At 37.2% G+C, this 20,170-nt stretch overlaps 1 protein-coding gene across 18 annotated transcripts in view; it reads left to right on the top strand.

The window, feature by feature from the left end:
- The window catches only part of NRXN1 (neurexin 1), a 1,147,673-nt gene that overhangs the window by 515,415 nt on the left and 612,088 nt on the right, over positions 1 to 20,170 (top strand). For all 18 annotated transcript variants that reach the window (XM_024118772.1, XM_024118771.1, XM_024118769.1 and 15 more), the window contains 2 exons: positions 11,848 to 12,231; positions 18,638 to 18,841. In XM_024118772.1, coding sequence (XP_023974540.1) covers positions 11,848 to 12,231; positions 18,638 to 18,841 — 588 coding nt within the window. The remainder of the gene's footprint in view (positions 1 to 11,847; positions 12,232 to 18,637; positions 18,842 to 20,170) is intronic.

Here is a 20,170-nt window from a genome sequence, read left to right as displayed (position 1 = left end):
GGGGTGAGGGTGGAGAGTTGAAGGACAGTCAGAACCTGTTACTCTGATCCCCAAGATATCTTGGAGATTCTGTTTCTGACTCATCCCTCTCTGGAAACTTGGTCTCCCTACATTCTTTCATTTCCCTAAAGATGTTCAAAAGGAAGGTTAGTTACCGTTCTGTGCAATCTGTGCTATGTTGTCATTTTTCTCCAGTATCTTAGATAACTGAGAGTAGACAGTAAAAGATTTTTTTTTTTTTTTTGTCTGTTGTACTATACTGATTCCATTAGGAATTGGATTCCTCTTTGTTTTTCTGATTTAAGCTGAGAAGAGCTTATTGATAGGAATACAGAAATATGGCAGTAGAGGGCCTCCCTTTGGCTTCCCCCAGCCTGTTTCTGCCAGAGTTAGCAGTTACTTTGCTACTTAAGAACCTTCAGACAGAAGACTTAAAAGGAGGATGGGAACATGGACGAATCTGTGTTTTGAAATATTAACTTATGGATGTTATCACTTGACTTGAAATACATCTAGAATAAAATTTTGAAAATGACTTTTAAGAATATATATAATTTTAGTCGTACTTTATAGCAATTTAATTAAGTGGATATCTTTTGGAAGTTCAGAGGGGCAAAAAATACTACACTTAAGATCAATGAGGTATTTTCTAACTATATGAAGAAATACATGGTTAATGTCAAAATTTTAGTAAATGCCAAATGATATAAAAAGGAAAATAAAACCATTCATTATTCATTTGAGAATGATGATTTATACCTGGATATTTCTTGCCAGTCTTAAGTGGTGGTGCAATTAATTAGTTTCCCAAGTTCCTTGGATGACCTATTACAATAAGGATCAGATAAATACCTTAATCCTCAAGCCAAGGAAAATCTACTTTTGCTGTTTGAGCTCTTTAATTCATTCAAATAACCAAAAGTTTATTAACTGCCCTGTTTATACCCTCATTGGAAAAGGTCAGAGCAGAAAATATCAACTTTAATTTACAAAGTTCAATGCTGGATGGGAAGAAGAAAGAGATGCCTTAAGAAAGTGTTATTTGCAGTAAGAAAGAAGATAAACAAAATGTGGGATTTTTGTCAGATTCCAATAGAAAGATTTAGTATGCTTGGTTGTGTTTTGACGGTAAAGTACTTTTATTCGATTATGATTTCAGATTAGTGAACTGGAACAAACAGTATAAAAACCAATGCTCATTCACTAAACCACGTTCTGCCTTTACTAAATTGAAAAAAAAAAGAGAGCTCCTTATGTTGGCCTAGCTCAAGGGAGCTTAATGTAATTTTCATAACTTCAGCTGTTAATATTTTATATATATTATTTTAATTAATTCTTATTTGCACACTGCATTGGTTTGGTATAAAGTAGCTTTTTAAAGATTGAATGAATAGCTATACTAGCTTTTATTTTACTTAAAGGATATTTCTGAGTTAGGCTTAGTGAAATGCTAAGATTTATAGCTCAGTTAAAATTAAGAAACATAGAATTTCAAGAAATAGTTTCATCCATTTTTCACATCAGTTATATTCAGAGGCTATATGAACATTACTCTTACTATAATGTGGGAAACAATATTTATATGACAAGAGGGCAATGTGGGCTGATTTCTGACTCATAGACAATGAAGGTCATTATCTATTGATTTGCCTGGGATCCTCCTTAGCTGAATATTTAAAAACATTTAATGAGCCATGTTATCTCCATTATTAAAGTAGAGGGAGCCCAGATGTAGGAGTTATTCCTTCTCTTATTGACCATACTAAAGTAAATAGGACTAAAAGCCATGGTCATTAATTTGATGCTAATAAATTTTGGCTGTCTTATCAGAGATAGTGTTAAAACTGTATTTGGTAGACAGACTGAATTTTTGATATTCCCCAGTTTATAAGGGGAACCCATGTATGACAGGGACTATATTCTTTGTTTATATCCTGGTGCTTTCTTAGGCAATAACAGTTGCTCAATACATATTTGGTGTGAGAAAAAATAAAGAATAAAAACATGTGGGGTTTCCCTGGTGGCGCAGTGGTTGAGAGTCCGCCTGCCGATGCAGGGGACACGGGTTCGTGCCCCGGTCCGGGAAGATCCCATATACCGCGGAGCGGCTGGGCCCGTGAGCCATGGCCGCTGAGCCTGCGCGTCCAGAGCCTGTGCTCCGCAACGGGAGAGGCCACAGCAGTGAGAGGCCCACGTACCGCAAAAAAAAAAAAAAAACAACCAAACATGTGAATGGCTCAGTTCCAACCCACCCCAGTATTCTAAAAATAGTAACATCATCATTACTCTTGAAGAGTAATAGCACTCTTTTAGTTATAAATACAACTTTTTAAAGAATTACATTACTTCCTGAAAGCAGTTTAAACAATATAGGATAATAGGTGCTGTTCCTCTTTCATGAATACAGTTCCATCCTCCAAGCCCAGATGTCCAAAAAAAAAATGCGGTGAGGAAGTTAAACAATTGTGAGAGAACTGTGATAAACCTCGTACAAAAATGACAACCTTTTATGAGAACAGGACTGCTATTCCTGCTTGTTCCTGAGCTCCCGATATCATTTAGCAAACATGTAGGTAGAAGGAACATTAATCCTGAGGGAAAGCATTCACTCCTTTCTGAGGGCTGGGATATGCAGCCACAGTAAGCATGCTACTGACGAGGAAGATAGTCACTCAGGATGTCCATCTTTCTGGTTACTTGCCCTTCTGTCCTTTGTTCACTAAAAGGTGGGTACCTGAGCCCTTTGATAAGAAATTTTGTCTTCATCTGGATACTTTTCCAGAACTTCATTTTCAGCACAATTAATTGTATTGGGTTATATGTCCCTTCTTCCATTCTGTGACTTGGGGAAAGAAAGAAGCACTTTCCCAAACTTTGACTAATACTGTTTGGTCTCAGTCTTTCCGCGCAGTGTAGTTTCTTCCGTTGCCGGCTTAGTCTATGACTGGTGCCGTGGGAGGCTAAGTGGACTAGGCCACAAGTGGCATTTTCAGATCCTGCACTAAATTGGCAAAGGAGGAACCATACCAAGTGCCAGCCTGATTTTGTGGATCAGAGTGTATGGTTTGAGTGCCACAAAAAGTGGATATGCTCCATAGATTGTATAGCTACTTAACAGAGCCAAACCCCTAAGTTACCGAGTTAATAAATATGATTGATGGGGCTCATTACTCTGCAAACTTTGCAGGACATACAGCTGAACATTTTCTTACCAACCCCTCCTCCCTTTCCAGGGTTCCCCTTTGCCTCTCTTTTGCTCCCAAACTCAACACAAGACAGCTTCCCAGGTATTTAACTAAAGCATTGTGCTAAAATTAGGAGGAGATTAATGACTGTTTTCTTGGGGCATGGATATTGTTTAAATTTGTGTTAAGCTGTTTGGCTGAGTCAAGGGTATCCTCTCAAGTATTTTTACAGCAAACTACCAGTCTATTTATTTATTTATTTATTTATTTTGCAAACCATCATTACACATTGAAATCAAAGAGAAAACTCATTATTCTTGTCAAATTCTACTTGTGTACAGCAGGGTATAGCAGATTGTATCAGCAGTTATTCATGGGTAAGCCCACATTTAACAGCTAAGATGCCATTGAGATTTGAAGTCATAGAGTTCCAGTTTAAAACTAGAAATTACAGAGGGAAAAGCAAAAGGCTCTCTCCCGAGTACATAATTAGAGGTTTAGAGTAATCGCTGTTTGATGTGAACAGCACTTTCTAGCTATCTATTACCAGCACTGATTTCTGTGTATACCATTCATGAATCTCCACTCTTACGCATTTCTACTTGAACGACCGTTAGACGATTTCTCCATTTAGGCCTTGATTTGAATTTGCCCTCTGATTATAAACATTCCTCCCATGCTTCTACCTAGTAGCCTGTTGCAGACGTTTGAAATAACATTAAGTAAAAGTATAATGCTTTATTTTGTACCCATGTCCATAAACCATTACCCATCCACGGTAAGACTAAAATACCTTATCAATAATTTATCAATTATTTGACGATTTGATGATGGAGTCAATTTTGCATAAAGTTATTTTACATTTTATTAAATTGATCCTTATATTTATTTATTCTGAATGTGTTTTAAAAGAAATAGTCATCTGTTGCCTTCCCCTCCCATTTAAAACATTTTCAGTTTTACATATTTTCCTCTAGTTTTTTAACATGTGAGTATATTTTATATAGTCGCAATTGAAGTACAAACTTACTTTTTCAGACTATTTGGTTAATATGATGTCATAAACTCTTTTTCACTCAAAAGTATCCAAGTAACAACAATTATTCTCTGTGAGTTGTGAAAAGAGCATCTAAGAATCAGAGCAGAGCTTTGCAGAGGCACCTTAACCAGGTTTGCAGGGTTGTAGGACTCAAATGTATTAACATATACAGTGTCTGTAGAAAAGAAAGTCACAGAGACAAACATTGGCAGTACCCATCTAAGCACTGCCCAAGGGACTTGACTACTTCACCCCTGCTATAGAGATAGAAGCAGGTCATCTTAATTGAGATGGGGGCGGAGGTGTCAGAACATCCTAGGCTAATATTATTAAAGCTCCCATCATAAATGAATAAATACACATTTGGATTATAAACTGACCTCCCTAAAGAAACATTCCATATCCTGTGACAGTTAATTTCTCGTGGAGAATTAATAACTTGGCCTTCTTATTTTATACATTGGTCTTACGGGCTTGGTAAATATCAGTCAGACTCTGAGAGGTGGAACCTCTCTCTCTAAATTCACTAAATCTCCTTTCCAGGCCCACCCAGCCAAGGGGCAGACCCTGGACTAGGGTGTCAGGTGCATCCTCAGGAAATAGGCATTTAGCTGACCACACCAGCCGCAGTGGCCGGTACTGTGGAGTGCGGCGCGGAAATCTGGGGAATTGCTGCAAAGTAGTAGTTTAACTGCTACAAAACACATCACTTGATTGATATTTACAACTTCCCAGCATTGTCTATGATCATTTTTAAAACTCATAGGTATACATGTATTGCTATGAGTATGTGTGTTTGTACATGTGCCTGTGCTTAATTCATGGCGTGTCTGTAACATATAAATATGTGCTGTTGGTGAAAATGTTCAGGCAGTTCAAAAAGGGCACAAGTGAAAAGTTTTCCTTTGCCACACACTCCCCTAACCAATTCACTCCCACCTCCGTAGATAAAATAATTTGGTGTTGAAAAATTCCCAGATATTTTACTATGTACCAGCATATCTGTAAATATAATTACACATATAAAATAAATGTAGAGTTTCTTTTTTACATAAACAAGATCACTCTTCACCAATTATTGGGTGACTTAAAAAAATACTGAGAACTTTTTCTATGCCATTCTTTGTAGTGACATCAGATATCCCTAGTTTGAATATATCAATATTAACTTAATCATTCCTTTATTGATGGACATTTAACTTTTTACTTTTGAAAAAATTTCACTGTTTTAAGCTAATTTATAATGAAAGTCTTCATATTATATCTTTATGCATATTGGTCAGAATTTCTGTAGGATAGATTCTGGGAATTGGAATTGCTGGATTAATTGCATTTTTAATTTTAAAGATAATGACAGGTTATTTTACTAACAGACTGTTTCAGTCTACACTCTTATCTGCAGTATATGAGTTGCCCTTTTCTCCTCTCTCTTGGCCTTTATTAAATAATATGAAACTTTTAAATTTTGCTCCAAGATTTATTTTTTCATATATCTGTTTAATTTCTGAAATTCCCAGCTCACAGTAATCCAAGTAAGCAAGAAACAAATAGTAATAAGCAGAAAACAGAATATTAAGATTGTTTTTTGTTTTGTTTTCAAGCAAAGTTTATTCAGTTCATGTTATAAACCTAGTACATGAAATTGTTTTTAAAAAGACAGAAAATGAAAAAGAAAGTAAAGAAAAAGAAAGAGGAAGGAAGGAAGAAAACAATCCATTCATAATCTCGCTACTCCAAATCTCCCATTATTAATATTTTGTCTTTTTTTTTTTTTTACTATCTGTTTATGGGACTTATGTATTTTGCATTTTGCATCATACCCTGCGATCAGTGCTTCATTCTGCTTTTATCACTTATATTATGCCTTTTTACTGAGTTTGGATTTGTTAATAGAATACTAAATTTGACAAGTAAATTTGTGAGTTTGCGGAATCTGATTCTCTTCTGCAATGAGAAGTGAAGCAGAATTGTAGATAGATAAAATTTATATTTAACTAAAATTATTTTAAGCAGTAATTTCAAAAATTTTTACCCACTGAAGAACTTTAGTGACCATCCAGTCAGTCCTTTATTTTGCATAAGAGCCACATTGAAGCCTAATGAATCTATTATCTGGCTAAGCTCCTCAGCTAGTTAGTTGCAAAGCTAGAACATGAAAATTGGTTTCCTTTGACCAGGCAAAATCATTTCCTATTCAGCACACTATTTTCTACCCCCTCATTTCCCAATCACTTAAACTTTTGCAGTAATTTAAAACTTGAAACCAAATTAACTTATTTTAAATCTCACCTTTTGCTTCACGTTTCTTTTCACTCCATAAACTAATCTTTTGGAAATGGAATAGCCAAGAAAAACTGGATGAGAAAAATGGTAGAGGCTAACAATTTATAAATACCAGATCAAATCATGAAGCTGATTTCTATTTTTATAACTAAGAACCGTTTTCAAGTTTTCCCCCTTTATGTATACTTTTACATAAAATGTGAATTTATATTATTTACGCTTATGAATATTCTTAAATAACTATTACCTTATCTATTTATCACTTTTGTTTTATCTTTTGCACATGCCATGAAAACAACTAGGTTTAAATGTTAAGTTAATGTGATTCCTACATTACGATGATAAAAGTCCTATGTACACAAATATATTTGTTTTTAGCTGAAATTTCATTTCTTTAAAAGCAAAATAGCACAGCAGGGTGCTTCAGATTCTTAAATACTGAAGCATGAAACACTGATCCAAATAAGTCCCCAAATATGACTACCATCTACAAGTTATAATAGCTCAGATATAACAAAGTTTTACATAAAATATTTGTTTAATTTGCCAGAAACTTCACGTGTAATTATAGTGGAAGAAGGTAAAATGTGTGAAATAATCAAGCTATTCCAAAGAGAACACATCAATATTTGCAGTTCCTGGAAAAAAGATAGAGGGATACACCAATAATATACTCAGATTTTTGTTTTCTCTTAAATATTTATTTACATGTAGTCATACCCCAAACTTCGGAAAATGCTTATTTTCTATTGATATATACAGCTGTGGCAACTACTCGTCTTTAATGATCAATGAATAAGGTTTAAATAGTCATTTCATGTTTTCTTGGTAACCACTGCCTTTATAACTCGATTATAATGAAATAGGCACTTGAGAACCTTAATATTGACATTTCAGTGTCCTATGTAAGTGTTAAATTGATTTAAATGAATTCAGTGATTCTATGATGACTCCTTTGCTTAGGTGAAAATGTCCTTTGATTTCATGTCAAGAATAAAATCTTTAAGGAATTAGGGATTCAAATCCCTTACCGGAAATATTAGTATTTCAGGATATTTGCACATGTGTAGGCTAAAATATCAATCTCTATTTGAGTTTGACTAAATAATAAAATATAATTATTATTTCAAATAAATGTTTACTCTTTGAATCTTCAAAATATAAAAATAATCTTTTCTGTTCCCACTCAAGTTCTGCCCTTTCCCTTTTTTTGCCATCCCTTTTATAAAGATTTTCTAACATATAAGTGAATTGGCAAAGCATCTAGAGCATACGTGTAGCTGATTTTTGGTCATGGTTGTTCCATTCTATTACATTTGTTTGCAGAATATTACAGTGAATAATATCTAATACATGCGTTTGCTCATTGAGACTCCATACCTTGAATCTGGGGCTAAGTTAATGAGCTAATTCCTCTTTTTTTAAAGAAGATGTTGGGGGTAGGAGTTTATTAATTTATTTATTTATTTTTGCTGTGTTGGGTCTTCGTTTCTGTGTGAGAGCTTTCTCTAGTTGTGGCAAGCGGGGTCCACTCTTCATTGCGGTGCACGGGCCTCTCACCATCGCGGCCTCTCTTGTTGCGGAGCACAGGCTCCAGACACGCAGGCTCAGTAGCTGTGGCTCACGGGCCTAGTCGCTCCACGGCACATGGGATCCTCCCAGACCAGGGCTCGAACGTGCGTCCCCTGCACCAGCAGGCAGATTCTCAACCACTGAGCCACCAGGGAAGCCCGAGCTAATTCCTCTTGAAGTTGAAGTTAGGATTATATTTCTTTTGCTTCCTCTCCTACCTTTCATTGCTTCCTCTCCTACCTTTCATTGCTTCTTCTTCCCATGAGAACTTTAAAACTGTCTCTCAAAGGGATGAAAAGGAGCTATGAGAAAAACAACCTTATCCTTTATGATAGTACCCTCTCAGTGTTTTTTGAACTATAGGTTACAACCTGTTAGTTGGTTCTGAAATCAGTTTGGTGGGTCATGTCTAGCATTTGTATTAATAAACTTATCTAATAAGAAAACATTATCGGAGTGCCTCAGAGGTAGTAGAGGTAAATACTTTCCTGTTAAACGGTTATTTCAGTGTGTGTGTGTGTGTGTGTGTATGTGTGTGTGTATGTGTGTGTGTGTGCATGTGTATGTGTGTGTGTGTGTGCACTGGGCTACATGTAAACTGCATGAAACCTGTGGATTAACTTCAGGTGTTGTGATCAGAAAGCTCTAATCTAATCACAAAGTTATAGTGAATATCTTACCCTGGCCACAACGAGCACATTCATAGAGACATATCTGAACTTAGATACTTCGTTCAGAGCAGGCACTAACGCACCATAAATAAAAATTACAAGACCTAGTCACCCCATTCTGTCAGACAAACTCTTAATAGATGAGTATCTGAAACACTTGGCAGCAGATTTGCCCTGAGAGTATAGGCACACTGAATATGGAAACTCCAGAGTGTACCGAACTCTGCAAACCACGCAGAGGACACAGAGAGTGGAGTGTTATGCAAGCTACTGGATTCCCTCATCTCAGGAATCCTCCAAGTATCCTTAGTGTCAGAATTATAACACCACGAATAAGGACAAGACAGTTTTTCCAAGTGTTTTCCCCTCCCCGAGCTAAATCAAGCTTGTTCCATGAATAAAAAGGCATATGGGAAAAATTACATATTTTAAAAATATATCCCCACTCTTGTAAAACTTTGTCATTGTTCACTTGCTCTGTGTCTCCTAACTGTTGTCTCTGAATATGACGTATTCATTTCTAGGAAGTCTTCTTTAACTAACTGGAAAACAGGAGCTGGCATCACTCTCTCTTTATCTTAAAAACCTAAAAGTCACTGTGTTCATTGCATACAACACTTTGCTTTCCACATTTTTTTTTAATGTCCACCTTTTGTCATTAATGCATAACTCTTTCTCATCATTTTCTAACTTACATTAGCTGCTGCAGAGGTTAGGGATCATCTCAACTCTCTTCTTAGGGCATTTTGAACAGTTAAAAATGCGTGTAGTGAAATTCTATTTAGAAAAGTTTCACCATTCTCTCTCAAAATTATATATTTAATTTCCCCTAAATGATTTTTTTAAAATAAATTTATTTATTTTTATTTATTTATTTTTGGCTGTGTTGGGTCTTGGTTTCTGTGCGAGGGCATTCTCCAGTTGCGGCGAGCGGGGGCCACTCTTTATTGCAGTGCGCGGGCCTCTCACTGTCGCGGCCTCTCTTGTTGCGGAGCACAGGCTCCAGACGCGCAGGCTCAGTAGTTGTGGCTCATGGGCCCAGTTGCCCCGTGGCATGTGAGATCTTCCCAGACCAGGTCTCAAACCTGTGTCCCCTTCATTGGCAGGCAGATTCTCAACCACTGCGCCACCAGGGAAGCCCCCACTAAATTATTTTTAAAATATTTTTCTAAGTGGGATTTTCCAGTTCCTGTATGTTCCTAAATGAATTTTCTTCTAGACACTTGCACAAATGTGAAGAGTAAAAACGAGCACTTGGTCATTTTCCCCTTTTGCTGCCTCCTTCCAAAATCCCTATTATACCCCCCTCTTTGGAAGGCCAAAATAGCAATGCCTTTGAGTGTTTCTCCCCTAGGAGCTTTTTCCATTTCTTTCTGTGGAAGTCTAGAGAGACAAATGTCTTCTTAATGACTTGGCTGGCACACGGTCTCCATCAGCGGCTTCCATACCATTCTGTCTCACAATGACAGATCCCATTACACTGCCCATATGGAGGAGCACCCCTCTGCTGGGATTTGGGAGTCTCCTGGGAACAATGCAGGGCCTGGCAGCCCTGTGTGCTTAGATGCATGTTTCACATTCACCACAGGCCATAGTTCCATTTGGAGCGGGCCTTCGCTAGTTGGCGAAAGAACTAAAATGCATCTTCCTACCCACCCTCTACACACACTACCCTTTCCCTTCCCTTTCTGTCTCTACCTCTGTACCCCATCTTCTGTCTTCAGGCCTCTCCCATTTTGTCTATACTCTAAATCCCTGAGGCTTCTAATCCACTTTCCCTTGTTAGAATCTAGGTCCCTAGTCTGCTTTATGGTCTAGAGCTGAGAAAGAAATCTGGGATAATCTGGAAATGGGTCAATGTGGTGTCCTTTTCGGGTATCATATTTGCATTTTTACAAAGATCTTTCTGAGGATAGAATATTAGTGGAATTTTAAGTAATCTGGTTGTATAGGATGAAAGTTTTGATCAGGAAAATGCCTGCTGTCTTTCTTTTTTTCTTCTTTTAATGGATTCCATAAATATAGATAATTTTTTCTGTGATCCTCAAATAATCCCATGTGAATGTCTACCTCTTCATCCTATGCTTAAGGCTAAGATTTCCGTGTGTTTATAAACTAATAGAGTTATTTTCCCCTCACATTGGAGTGAGGAAGAAAAAACAACTTGTCAATTTATATAAGTAACTAGATTTTTTTTTTTTAAAGTAAGCACCCAATTTGACTTGGTTCTTGTGATGAATCATGATACACAGCATTTATGTAGTACTTACTACAAACAAGACACTTTACCTGTATTATTTTATTTAACACTCATATGAGGGGTCATATTACTATGCTCATATTATGAATGAGTAAACTGAGACCATAGAGGCTAAGCAATAGATTCATATAGCTGAGTGTGATGAAGTCAGGTTTTGACATAGATAATCTGTCAATGTATTGTGTACAATAAAAACAATGAAGTCAGTTAAGGATGGGGGCACAACACAACCTTTCATTGGTTTGCAGATGCATACCTGCTTTGAAAATGAACTCTAACCAAAGAGAGTCTGACTTTATTCCAGAGAGTGATGTAGAATGCCAATTTCTCCTTCTTTCTTTCTCTTTCCCTCTCCCTCTCCTTCTCCCTCCTGTCTCCCACCCTTCCTTTCTTTCCATCTTGGCTGAACTGTTAGAGTGGTAAGAATGCCATTTTCTCTTCCCTCCCTCCCTCCTTTTCCCTCCCCCTCCCTCCCTCCCTCCCTCCCTCTCTCCCTTCCTCCCTCCCTCCCTCCCTTCCTTCTTTCCTTCCTTCCTTCCTTCCTTCCTTTCCTGAACTCTTAGAGGCTGACAAACACTCTTTCTTGTCTGTACACTTTGGTTTTCATTCCCAAAGTGAAATAGAACCACTTAAATGACAGTTTGCCTTATTCTTAAAGTTATTTAATTCCACATATTTCTGTTCATTTCCTTAGGAAGTACACCAGGAATAGAAAGAAAAATAAGAAATGTCTGCCCTCAAGGAGTTCACCCTCAGGCAGATGGAGGAGAGAAAGTGTGATATTCAGAACAGGTTGCACGCTGTAAAGACCTGTGTGCTCTCTTGTCTTTGCAACAGGTACCATTTCTGTCAACACTCTGCGCACACCCTACACTGCTCCTGGCGAGAGTGAGATTCTGGACCTGGATGACGAGTTGTACCTGGGGGGCTTGCCAGAAAACAAGGCCGGCCTCGTCTTCCCCACCGAGGTGTGGACTGCACTGCTCAACTATGGCTATGTGGGCTGCATAAGAGATTTGTTCATTGACGGCCAGAGCAAAGATATCCGGCAAATGGCTGAAGTTCAAAGTACTGCTGGAGTGAAGCCCTCCTGCTCCAGGGAAACAGCAAAACCGTGCCTTAGCAACCCTTGCAAAAACAGCGGCATGTGCAGGGATGGGTGGAACAGATATGTCTGCGATTGTTCCGGAACAGGCTATCTTGGCAGGTCCTGCGAGAGAGGTAGGGTTCCAAAATCCAAGCTGCCGACTCCCCTGAGCTGAAAAGCATATTCAGCGTGGACCTCCACCTTTAAATGACCATTGAAACATAATGTATGCTCTGCGGAAGTAAACTCTCTGCAAGCCGTGCAGCCACACCTGATGTGTGTTACTGATGAGTCCTTAATGATTTTCAAAGGGCCTGATTCTGGGAAGACACAGCTTTTTAAGTATATTGCAGGGATAAATAAATAGTTGGGTCTTTTGGATCCTCTAGGGTATGGGCCTAAGATGTATCAAAGACAATCACTGTCTCTTTTACCCAGTTTTTAATTTCAAGACATTAGAAAGTAAAAAAAGGAATGAATTAGACATCCTTTTGGCATCTAGTGCTAATATCTATGTCAAAAATAGCATTCGAAGCAAGCTAAGCTGTGAGTTGCAGCTTCCGTGACACTATTGCCTGAGCCTGTCATTTCACTTTAGTTGACCTTCTCAAGTTTGAAATTTGAAGAGTAAGGTGACTTTAAACCATCTAAGTTATACCAGCGTTTTCAGAAGTGCACCCTAATTTCAAAGGCGCTTACCTTTGCCTAAGACCCAACTGACCCAATTGGTAGAGGTTCCTTTAGCAATTTGATATTAAGGCTTAGCGTGTCTGTGGAAGCTCTGAACGGGTGCCTCTTTTTCCTTCTCTTGCAGGAGGCAAAGCTACATTTTTTTTTTCTTCTCCCATTAGAAGGAGACTAGGGTTAAAGGAAGAGTAAAGTGTGATAGCTGTCACCGCTCATTTGCAGACCAAACAAAAGGAAGAAAAAGCAGAACAAATATGTCTAAGTAGGTTCTTTCATCGACCCAAGAGTTTCAGATAAATGCTTTAGTCACTATACCCATTGTCACTCATTCTCAACAATGGAACAAAAAATCAATATGAAAAAATATTGACGAAGTTGTTGCATGTCCTCTCATGCTCCAAATAACATTGCTCTCTTAGACATTTAGCCTAAAAGTACCTGCCATTTATTTTTTAAGCCATACGCATTTAGTCTTTTTGACCCTGCATTCCTGAAATAGTTTAATTTACTTAAGCTAACACTTACTAGAAAAGTATTTCTTTTCCAGAATCCAAAGTTGAAATGTGATTTTGATTCTTTATCTTAATAAGGAGGCTCATCAGCTTAATCAATATAAAAATCAATAATGATAACCTAATAATCTAATAATGATCTTAAATTACCTACCAAAGTACTATCACTGTTCTGGGTTGTACAATGAGATAGGTCCATAGATAGATAAATATTTTAATCGCCTAGATTCATTCATTCTCCTAGTACTTAATTGAAATTCCTGTGAATAGTCATTAGAGGTTAATTATTTCTGCATAGTTTTGTTTGTAAGGTATATATTCTCTGCACATTTTCCGTTCTAATTTCAGTTTATTTGTTTGTATAGGATAGTTTTTAGAAATTTCCCGAAGGAGGCAACAACAACAAAGTGACAAAGCTTGCGAGATATATTACAGTTAGGTATAATGTGAGATTAGCAGACCTGTGTGATTTAAGATTGTGTTTTCATTTTAATCACTCAGAGAGCTGTCACTTATTCTGATGCCTCCTGCTTAAGTGAAGCTAGAAAAGGGTATAGCTGAACTGTCACACAAATTACAAAGGCCTTCAGTTAAATATGCATGGTGTACCACCCTGTGGCAATATCCCGCTACTACATATGGCAGAAATAAGAATGGAAATTGTAGAGCTTTGTAAACCAGAATGAGGGAGAGAAACTATTTATATACTGCAATAATTAGAAGGAGGGGTGGCAAGCATATGCAGCTTTGCAAATGAGAATTCAATAGCAAACTTCATCACTGGGATTCAACATACATTTTTATCTGACAGGTGGCTGGAAATTTCTGCAGATTTCTTTGAATACAGGTTGGTTGTGTACTGAGGAGAGAAAATAGTCATTTTTGTGAGGTTTTTGTCTCTGGACTACCCAGTGTACTGTGAGAAGTCTGCTTTCCAGAATTAATTTTCTCTCTCACATTGTGGCATCTCCCAAGAACAAGGGTTATGTGGGATGCTTGTCATGCTCAATACCACAAAATCTGGCTTCTGTCCAGTTCCCAGCTCTGCCCTAGTTCAGTCAACACAAGATCATGTCCAACCCTCAGGGTTTCCAATTCAAAAGAGAGAGCTTTGACTGTGGTTCTTCTTCACATATACTCTGATCACATAAGGCTGTTGATCACATAAAAGTTGACTGACAACTCTTGAAATTAAAAAAAAAAAAAAAAGAAAAAGGCATTTATAAAGTTTCTATTTTACTATTATTGAGCAATAAATGTTAATTTATAAAGAAGCATGTTCAAATCCTTGGACATTGCAGCATGGGGAACGATGTTGCAATCACATAGAAAATCTTCATTCTTCATTAAGTAAGCAGAAGAGTTTATTTAAAGTCAGAATGTATGCTGACTTAGGCAAATAAGAAAATAGTATTTTGTTTTATGTGCACTGATCCCATAGAGAAGAGTAGTATAGATATCATGTCCAGCTGAATATAAATTGAATTCAGCATCTCCCCTCCTGCTTTATTTTTTAAAACTGAGAATTTGTGGAGACTTGGTCATATAGAAATCCTTCTTGGTTGTATGTATATGGTATCATTGGAGGTCTACTTTATACTTGTTTGTTAAAACTCCAACAGATGGAGGGACAGATGTCAGAGCAATATAATTTGGCTCCCTGTCTGATTTTCATCGCTGACCACAATGTGTGACTGCCTTTCGGCAAAACTGAGCACAGGTGTACACTTTAAACCACAAGAAGGAATAACACAGAAAAGCAAATTTATCAAACCTAACGACAAGGGGGAAGGAGATGGGAGGGGACAAAGTTGAAACTTTTTCTCTCCCGCTGGGAAGTACTGTATTAGAATTAGCCTTTTAAAGAGCTCTTTTGTGTTCTAAGCGATGTTTACTAATGTTTAAAGGATGCTGCCAAATAGTATAACCTTCAAATGTCAGAATGTTGTTTACCATTTATTTGGCAACTCTAGACTACAACCTTTGCATTTTCCATGTCTTATCTAATTAAACATTCACTCAGAGGCACTCGAGTTTTATTACTTTACTGTTATTTCATTCCTGCAGCTTTTCAGAGAATGTTAAAGGCCAATGATACTGATTTTTTTTTTACTTTAGATTGTATTTCATACAATATTTATGATCCATTGTCAGTCATCTATATTTCTAAAAGGATGTTCCCTCTACTTAATTTTCAATCAAATTAAGCTACTTTTCATAGAAGAATATGAGATCATTTAAAAAATGATTGTTGAATAATAGAGACTAGACTTACAGATTAAATAAATAAGAGAAAACTAAAAATATTTTTGCCCTTTTCTCTGTATAACACCAAAGTAACTGAACAATTGATAATGACTTTTAAATTTTTATTCAAATATTTGTTGCTTTATAGATATGGACAGTAATTGGCTATAAATTAGGAAGAGAAATGGTAGAGATCAAATTTCTTTAAGATTATACTAGAAGCATTTTTTTTCTAGTATTCACTACAACTTTACAATCATGTTTTAATTATTTTTGAGCAACTCCTACTAGATTTTCTTTAGGGAAACCTTATTGGAAAAATATGATGTAGATATGTGATATGAGGTAGAACCACCATATTTTAAGGGGATCATATTTTATTTTCTCAGTACTTAAGTCAATGTTTAGCCATGAGACCCCTGTTTTGGTAAACAGACCTCTCTCCTAGTCTGTCTTTTGTGGCACAATTATGGCTTTCAATGTAGACTTTAAGGGATATTTTGTTCATCTACATTACCAAAATTACATTCACTTAAAATAGACAGAATAAATAATCTCATTAGTGAGTATTTATGTATGCATGATATTCAAATTGAAATATGCTCTTTCATATATCCTCAGTATCAAGTGCAATTGTCAATTCAGTCAATTTTATCGAGGCTCTACTGTTTGCCTGGCACTTTTTGGTGCACTCGGCTGATGCTAGAGCAATGAATAGCAGAGCTCAGCTTCTGCTGTAATGACTGTCACCTACTAAAAGGCAAAGACAGATTATACTATACAAACAAATCAGAAATGGTAATTTAAAAAAAGAAATGGTAAGTAGATATAGAATAACTGGAGGGGGGATTCGAAGCAGGATTTGAAGCAGGCGTCTCTGGAGTAACGTTTGACCAGAGACCTGAATGCTGAAGGAACAAGCCATATAAAGATCTAGGGGTGAGACCTTTTAAGACAGAAGGTTCCACAAGTGCAGATACATGAATGAGAGATGAAATCAGTGTGGCTGGAGTTTACTAAACAAGGGGGGACGTGCTAAAAGCTGAGGCCAGAGAGATGGGCAGGGGCCGAATCACACACAACCTTATGGGTTAATAAAAGGATTACAGATTTTATTCTAACTGCAGTGGTGGGAATCTATTGGCGAGGGGTGGGGAGGTGAAGGATGGAGGTGGGGGTGGGTGGGTGTGCACAGTTGAAGCAATGAAGTGCTATTGAATCTGATCACTTCTTTAAAGTTTGGCCTGGCTGTTGTGTATAGGGAGAAAGAGTAGAAGTAGGGAGACCATCGAGGGAGCTAACATAGTGGTCTAGGTGAGACATGAGAGCAGAGTCTAAGGTACTATAGCGGCAAGAACTGATTGATTCAGGAAATGGATTGGAATCAGAGCCTGCAAGACTTGCAGATTTGCAAATAGATTGGATGTGGCAGAGAGGGTAAGAGAGAACGTAGAAAGGTTAAGGTCTGAATAATGGTGTTAAGCCATTTACTGAGATGGAGAACACTGCAGCAGGAGCATGTTGAATTTGTTCATTTTTGGTGTGTGTATCTTATTCAGATTGGAGATGTCAAAGAGGCAATGGCTGTTGGTTGTTTGATGGGGCTCAGGAGAGAACTCAGGACTGTTAATAAGTATTAGGGGGAGTGAGCATGTGAGTTGACCAAGATCCCTTAAGAGGTAGAGAGAAAAGAGAAGGGCCCTAAGGAGGGAGTTCTGGAACCCTCGGCACTTATCTGTTCTGGATGTGCATTCATTCCCACGAAGATAACTAATGATTAAAGTCTGTTAGAAGCAATACTTGATTTTCCTGACTTTTTGGAAGATAATCTTTCAAAACCACAACTCCAGAATATAGTCTTCATAATAAGCATGGTTTCATCAGTAAAGTTAATTGCTGTAAATAGGCAAGATAATGAGAATTTCCTAGTTTATTTTAATTTCAGGTAGGTTTTCTTTTATTAAATGGTATTCTGAGTTATCAGAACCCATGAGAAAGCAAAATGACTCATACTTGTTTTGCAGGGTTCCACAACCATATGGTGTTTAACATTAAGGGGTGCTATTTCTTAAAACAGTCAGTTTGAGATCAGCAGTTTTGCTATTCGCTTCTCTATATGTTTAATGCAGCATTAAGCAACTTCCCCATTAAAGCAATCCATTTTCCTTTAGTAGCACACACCCAGCCAAGCTTCTCAGTCCCGCCCCCATCCTTACTCAATGTTACCCAGGTACATAGTTATTGACTTGTTGGTGATAGCTTAATTTTTTCGCAACACCGTGGTGGTGCTTACAGATAATGCCTTCAGTTACCCCTTATCTGCAAATGAACTTTCAAATGAAGTTACAGTTTGTGTCTTTGTAAAAATGAATTACCTTGTTAACCATAATGATTCAGAAGAAGCATTACCTGTTGATTGGTAATATCAATTTTTCTTCTGTTTTCTTCTGTTTTTGAACATCACCTCTGGAAAAGTGTTGGCCTGAATCCTATATTTAAGTCATATTTTTTATGTTTCTGTTTTGATTGTATTAGGGCAGAAATTATGAAAAAGATGGTAATAATAACTTTTCTTAGAATCATGGACTTTTTGGGTAAGCAAAGACCTTAGAGATGCTCTAGTAGCACCCTCTTATTTTGCAGGTGAAGGATGCAGAGCCAAGTTTAATTTCACGGAGCTGATCAGTGGCCTGACCATATATAAACATGCATATACAGTTGCTAGTGCTTCAAGCCAGGCTGACGCTTTGGCTATACGAAAAAAATATGATGTCTGCTCTTGAGAAGGGATATGCATACATGAACATGGATAATCTGACATGATGAATGCTATAGGTAGAAAGTGCTCTGGGTACAGAAAGGGAAGTGCAGCCACCTCTGCTTCTGGACTTTAGCAGATACTTCACAGAGGAAGTTCTCTTTCCTGTGACTTCTCTTTCTAGTTTTTAAAAAAAATTGCTCATTTTGGAAGAAGATGAGCTGAGTTTGTGTCTTGTGTTCTATATGGAAACCTTTAATAGGTCATGCTTTTCCTTTTCAAAGTATAAATGCACTAAACTGACCAAGAGCTTTTATATTCATTTCCCATCTATAGAAGCAACGGTTCTGAGCTATGATGGGAGTATGTTTATGAAAATCCAGCTCCCGCTGGTGATGCACACGGAGGCTGAGGATGTATCCTTACGGTTTCGGTCCCAACGTGCATATGGCATTCTCATGGCAACCACCTCCAGAGACTCAGCAGACACCCTCCGCCTGGAGCTGGACGCAGGACGTGTGAAACTGACGGTCAATCTAGGTAACAACTCGCCTTCCCCCATTGAACTAACACTTTTCACTTTTTGTTCAGTTTTGCCTGCAAACGTTTATCAAGTAGCCTGTTTGCCATGGAAAGTTAAAACACTTAATGGTCTCATCTCCATTATTTAAATTCATTTAAGGTTTTGGGGACATCTTTTCATTGTTTCTATTTCGTCAACATAATTTACTGTTTTGTGATTCCTACCACTGAGGGTTCTTAAAAGGGAAGCCATATGTATTAATGAGGTTAATTGAAAGTATAAATTTTCAGGCTTAACGATGCCTCAAACTGAATTTCCTATTTTTATATTGACTGACATTCTGATTGGTTATAGATGAAATCCTTTCAGATAAAACAAAAATACACCAACTTTTACTTGGATAACATATGCTATAAAATGTCAAATTTCTACTTAGTGATCTAAATCAACAGTTGCTCTTACTCTACTCCTTGGGCTTCTCCTTTGAATAATTACCTTTGTGGTATTCCATCTTTTCTGTTTGGAAATACTGTGTGGTGGTATTTTGCTATCAAACAGCAATACACAACCCTTCAATGCCCAAAGTCTGCGGCCCTCAGCAAACAGCCATGAGAACACTAAAGACACAGACTCTTCTACAGAAAAATAATGCTTTCCTGCTTAATTGTAGCATTCAGAAAGAGTCACTACAGTAAAACCTCACCAAACTGGATGAAATCTGGGGGAAGACCAGGCTGAATTAAGAAAAAGTCTAAATTGTAAGAAAAAAAATTGTAAGCAGTTTTGTTTTCAATTACATTCAAAACCACGAATTAATAGCTGGAAAAATCTTAAGGAAAGGTCTCACTAGGCTGATGTTAATGGGTGGTTAAGAATTATCCATAATTAGCACATTATTTCATGTTAGTTGTGCCATCATTGTATAGTCAATTACTTGAAATCAGTTTTCTTCCCAAACTTGGCCTTTCATAATTTGTTTAATTTTTCTCAGGCAATCTCCGCTCATATCGAATGAAGAATTACAAATATTCTGCCCAATACATTTCAGTATTATCATTAACTCCAAATAATAGGAGTACAAATTAATGAGGTTTTACTGTATTTCCTGGAAGTGCTGAGTACACACAATAATGAATAAACAGAGAGAAAAATAAAATTCAAGACTACATAGATTTACAAAAAGAGTAGTAAAATGTGATGAGGTAAGGCATTTCTGAAAACCCCACATACATTTTCAAATTATGTTGGGCAGAATAGTAGCTCATAAAATATAAAATTACTTCATTGGTAGTTTATTGCATACAATTGCATCAATTAATATTAGTTAAATTAAGTTCAATAATAAG

The sequence above is a fragment of the Physeter macrocephalus genome, chromosome 12 (assembly GCF_002837175.3).
Source record: "Physeter macrocephalus isolate SW-GA chromosome 12, ASM283717v5, whole genome shotgun sequence".
Taxonomy (NCBI): domain Eukaryota; kingdom Metazoa; phylum Chordata; class Mammalia; order Artiodactyla; family Physeteridae; genus Physeter; species Physeter macrocephalus.
Note: the sequence above shows the minus strand (reverse complement) of the source record. Positions and strands in the feature narration are given on the sequence as shown.